Source organism: Buceros rhinoceros, unplaced genomic scaffold (genome assembly GCF_000710305.1).
Source record: "Buceros rhinoceros silvestris isolate BGI_N320 unplaced genomic scaffold, ASM71030v1 scaffold23123, whole genome shotgun sequence".
NCBI classification, from domain to species: Eukaryota; Metazoa; Chordata; class Aves; order Bucerotiformes; family Bucerotidae; genus Buceros; species Buceros rhinoceros.
This window is the reverse complement of record NW_010403336.1, coordinates 5,891-11,107: the sequence shown is the minus strand read 5'-3', so window position 1 is coordinate 11,107 and position 5,217 is coordinate 5,891. Positions and strand designations below refer to the sequence as shown.

At 38.5% G+C, this 5,217-nt stretch overlaps 1 protein-coding gene across 1 annotated transcript in view; it reads left to right on the top strand.

Moving 5' to 3' along the window:
* The window catches only part of RNF19A (ring finger protein 19A, RBR E3 ubiquitin protein ligase), a 19,753-nt gene that overhangs the window by 11,726 nt on the left and 2,810 nt on the right, over nucleotides 1-5,217 (top strand). Inside the window, exons 5-7 of the mRNA XM_010132994.1 lie at nucleotides 2,091-2,205; nucleotides 4,280-4,441; nucleotides 5,101-5,191. Coding sequence (XP_010131296.1) covers nucleotides 2,091-2,205; nucleotides 4,280-4,441; nucleotides 5,101-5,191 — 368 coding nt within the window. The remainder of the gene's footprint in view (nucleotides 1-2,090; nucleotides 2,206-4,279; nucleotides 4,442-5,100; nucleotides 5,192-5,217) is intronic.

The window sequence follows — 5,217 nt, the reverse complement described above, 5'->3', positions numbered from 1 at the left end:
CCTTTTCCAGGTTAATGGAAATGTTGAATACTCTCGGATCTAGACCATGTGTCTTGGAAAAGTATAGGGTGAAGGGTTTCAATCTGGGGAGTAAAAAAAAACCTGATGACAACTTGGATGGTTTTGGTCAGTTTTCCATGAAGTCAATAGCAGTTTTCTCTAGTCCATTTTTCAGTCTGGACTATTACAACCTGTTTGAGTGTCCTACAAGCAAATGTCAATTTTGTTCGAGTCAGTGCGTGCCATCTGCTTCTCCCTATCCTCAAACCTAGTTATTTGGTCACAAAAGAAAATTAAATTGACATTGATTTCTAGTTGAAAAACATCACTGTGGATTCATTTCCTGCATTTGCTTTGGTGTCTACAACTTCCCAGTTTTCAGGAAGTCAGAAGTTTAGTTCATTGGTCTAAAAATCCCCCAGCTTCTTGGTTTACACCTTTTTAAATATTATCCTTGCAGTTTAACTTTTTCTAGTTTTCCTGATTATTATTTTTTTTTTAAGAGACCCTGGATTTTTTTTCTGGAGGACCTATTCTATAAATAATAATTCTCAAAAATTATTATTAGTGGTTCTGAAATTGGGCCTGCTGAAATATTTTTCAGATCAGCTCATGTAAGTACACTCTAACCTGCTGTTTTCCTGCAGATCTTTTTCCTTTGTCACCAGTTACATGGCTCACAGTTGATTTTTAGTGACAACTGAAGGGGAAAATACTGAACAGGCCTCCAGTTTTATCTGCTGTCTATCTTTCTTTCTTGTTAAATAGCAAATTGATCCATTTTCATCTTCTTCTTACTAGCATTGTACTTGTAGAATAATTTCTTGTTGACTTTGTCTCATTTTTTGTCTCCTTTATTTTAACCTTTCCCATTTTGTCATTCACGCTCATGCTGTTTCCTTATAGCCATTCATAGTAATCTGACCTACTTTATTTTCTTAATGCTGCTACTGCTTCAGTAAAGGAAGCTTCGCTGGTCTTTTACAACATTCTGCCTGTCTTCTGAATTGTGCTTGTGCTTTGATAGTTCCCTTAAGGAAGTGCTAGTCCTCTCTTTTATATATCTAAATCTTTTAACCTAGCAGTTTTCTGCATTTATTGAAATCCCTTTTTTTCTAGCCCAGTGTTTTTATTTGGATATAAAAATGCTGTGATTATCCTCTTAGTACTCTTGTATTGCTCCTTAGGTGTAGTGGGGATTAACTTAGCCTTATGACAACTGTTAAGATAGCAACCTATTGTTCCTTTGTAACTATATCTTCCCCAAGAATGATGACAGATGAAGCGTGTATCCGTCAAAAGCCATGTTCCTAGAGAGAGTAAATGAAACACAAAAAGTAGGAAGTATCTGTAGAATAGTGATATTCGAAGGCCCTTCAAGTTCATTTGGGATTTGCAGCAGGTAGGTTTGAGGCAGTGAAGTTTTAGAGTTATTGCAGATGTAAACTACCAGTAAGGCTTTTGGTTAGCAAGAGTCCCCAGTAAATAGTAGCACAGCTAAGACTTAGGTTTGCTAAAACGTTTCCTGTCTCAACAGCTTGTCATGAGAGGGTGCCAGAGCCATGGAGTTCTTGCTCTCCCCTCTTCCCAGGCTGTGTTGGTGAAGGCTGCCTTACTGCAAGATTTTCATGACTCTTATTATGTCAGCCTGTGTTTCCATAGACCTAATAATCTGTGAAAGCGTCACTCCGTATTGTTCAGGGAAAAGATGGCTGGGAATAAGAAGCGTCAATTTGATCAGATGTGGTAATTCTATGGTCCTGAAAATTGTCTACTTTTTCCAAGCATGTCAGCTGCAGTAATGATTAAACAAAAAAACCCTGATCAATGATTTAGCTCTTCTAACTTGAGGCTGAAAAGAAATGCGTAGTTGCTGTTTGGGAGGACCTCTAGCTTTTGGGAAGATGCCTGAAATTAAGAAATTTTTCTTTTCTTTGAGATAAGGAATAAAACGTGACATAGCATAGAGTCTGTCTGGAAGAGAGCATTATACAGATTCCAAACCATATGTCAGTTCTTCCATCCTTGCAGCAATGTGTTACTGATGACAATAATACTCTAAAACTCCTTTATCCTTTTCTTCTCTCAAGATTCACAATCGATACGAAGGCAAAGACATTTCAAAGCACAAGCGAAACTTGGCTATAGCAGGTGGTGTAACCTTATCTGTCATTGTTTCTCCAGTTGTAGCTGCAGTAACTGTAGGTAAGCAAATATTGCTATTTTGTGTATTGATAGCACCTTGCAACCGGGAGTCTACAAACACTCGTGAATACAACAGCTGAGAAGGGTCCTATAGTTTACTCCTGTAGGTGAAGGAAGTGAGACTATCAGGAGTCTGAGGTTATACATCTCTCAGGATAGAATAGAGAATACAGGAATACAGAATTCAGGAAATTCTGCATTAAAACGAAGAATTAAAAATAATCTTGCAAATTAAATTTTCCATTTGTCATATCTGGCTTTTGAAACTGAAGTATTTAAAGCTTCTTTAAAATGACTGACCAAGAAACAACGGTTGCCACAGCGTCTCTATTCGTATTCAAATAACTTCATATCAACTTTTCTCAACACAGAAGAAAAATACAATCTCTTATACTTAACATGGCAGTAGTTGACCAAATATTTGTTATGCTCTGGGAGTCAGTTTGAATTCTATCACGTTATTTCTTACAGGGATTGATGAGGATAGCATTGGAGGAAAACATGGCTGTACATTACAAAATACTTGTCTCGTTTTACCGTGTAATTTCAAGATCACTGTGAACAAACCCTGATTTTTTTTGAAGAGTGGACTAGTCCAGCGCTGCCTTGCTTCCCCTTTGCTGAAGCACAGGCATCTTTACAGTTGCACAGTAAGCTGCCACGGATAACTGATTCATGTTAAGACCCACCATTTCGTTTTAAGCTGGGTCAGTCCCCTGATCCAATTCATCACGCAGTTGTGTAGGTGGTATTCCCCCTTGGGCCAGAAATAATGCTCAGAGGAATGAGTGGCCTCAGGAGGATGGCTGTTTTCGTCAAGTGGTGGTTTAAATTGGCCATGAAGCTGTGGCTTTAAACTGCATGTTAACAATGGTGGACCACTGTGCAAATGCAGATACGCGAGTCAAAACAGCTCTGGTGTCTGTCTGCATTGCATTGTTCTCCTGAGCTGTGGTGTCAGTTCCCTGCTAAACACGTAGTGCAACGCAAAGTCTCAGGTGTATTTATAGGTCTGCTTTACCTCATTCTTTTGAGCTGTTTCTTATTCCTGACCAGAGATAAAACTTGGCTTTTTAGGGAAAGCAGTTGGTTTTTATTTTGTGGAGTGTTTGCCGTGTTGCCATTAACACACAGCCTCCAACCTCAGGGTGTTAGATAGCTTCCAAAATAATGGCCTTGAGAATATGGACTTCCTGCTTGAATGCTGAGGAATTTCTAGTCGAAAGGGATTTTCTATAACTGGAACCTTTCTTTTAGGTTAGGCTGAAGACCCTTTGCATTGGGTCTGCCTCGTCCTGGCTTTTTCAGAATGTGCCAGCTTGCCATTTTTTGTTCTACCTTTTTTCTGTTCATTCTGTGGACTTCCATCAGCAAAGCCATAGGATAGTTTAATTCATATGCCAAAGGAGTAACTTCTACAGTGCAGTAGAAGTGGTGGGATGGATGTGTGTGTATCTCTGTGTGCACTTTAGCCCACAGTTCCTTTCACTGGTTTCCCTTAATTCCTGCCACCCTCTCCACAGAACTGTTTACTTTTAAGGAAAACTTGTATAATTAAAATTTTTGAATTTAATCAGTGAGATAAAATAAATATGAAAGATCCCACAGTAGTAATAATGTTAAGTCCTATTAAACTGATAGCAAAAGCCTGTCTGACTTCAGATGTGAAATCAAGCCCATTATTAACTTAGAGATATTAGCATTTTTAGTTCAATAGCATTTGAAATAGATATCTGCTATTTCTGCTTCTGGGTGGAACATTACCACAGACCCCAGTGGAGCTTATATGAACCTTTAAAGTATTTTCATTTTGTTTGTAAAAGATGTTATGGATGTACTGGAAGTATTAATTCATCAAGCAGTAAGCTTCCCGACCTACTAGTGCTGACAGAGGACATTCTGGAAGTACTTTCAGCCATTTCACCTTAGTGATTTACCAATATTTCTTAATTTTTCTTTCTCCCGATTTCTTTCAAGTGTGAAATATTAAGTAATCAGGGAAAATGAAATCTATTTTATGCAAGGCTCTAAAATATAAGTCACATTTAATGAAAGATTTTACTTCCCTTTGTAGGTATTGGTGTCCCTATTATGCTGGCTTACGTGTATGGAGTTGTTCCAATTTCCCTCTGCCGAAGTGGAGGCTGTGGTGTGTCAGCAGGCAATGGAAAAGGTGTCAGGATAGAATTCGATGATGAAAATGATATAAATGTTGGTGGAGCAAATATAGCTGTAGGTAAGAAAAACCAGTGTTTCATTTTCCCTAAATACAGGCTTTGTGACTTGCATCTGAAGGCCTTAGGTACTAGAGTGCTTATTTGCAGGTAGAGCTGCTTCTGCTTGTTGCTGAAAGACCACCTCTCAGCTGAGGGTAGCTCCTCTGTGTTCATGTTGTGCTGTGCTGTAGTCTGAGCATTAAAGCTTTTCCTGCCCATTTTAATCAAATTCATATTCAAGTCTTTTCCATAGGTAAAAGTTTAAAGATAAAATTAATGCTGCTTTTTCAGAATCCTGGTTCGTGGAAGCTGGCTGGCTTTTTTTATCTATAACAGGAAGAACTACATGCTGGTCTCATGCTTTATTTTTTAATTACATGGCAATATCCTTTGTGATATGTTCTCTCTGTTGTCCTTTACTCCATGTTACCCATCCTATCCATGGTTAGCTTTTTGGTATCTTAAGTATGTGATGTCAGGCATAACCATGATAGCAAGTCCAAGAAAGTAATCTTTTTTTTTTTCTTTTTTAAATTTTTTTCCAAAATTATCTTTTTGTGACCTTATGTTTTATAAATCCTCTTCCTCAGCATAATTTCAGGAACGGTTTCCATGGTCACATTCTAGAAACTACTAAGTTCAACTTCTTAACTGACGAACCTTCTTTATTTCTGTCCAGATACCACTTCAGTAGCAGAGGCACGCCATAACCCAAGTATAGGTGAAGGAAGCGTTGGCGGACTGACTGGCAGCTTGAGTGCGAGTGGCAGGCACACCGGGCAAAAAACAGGACATC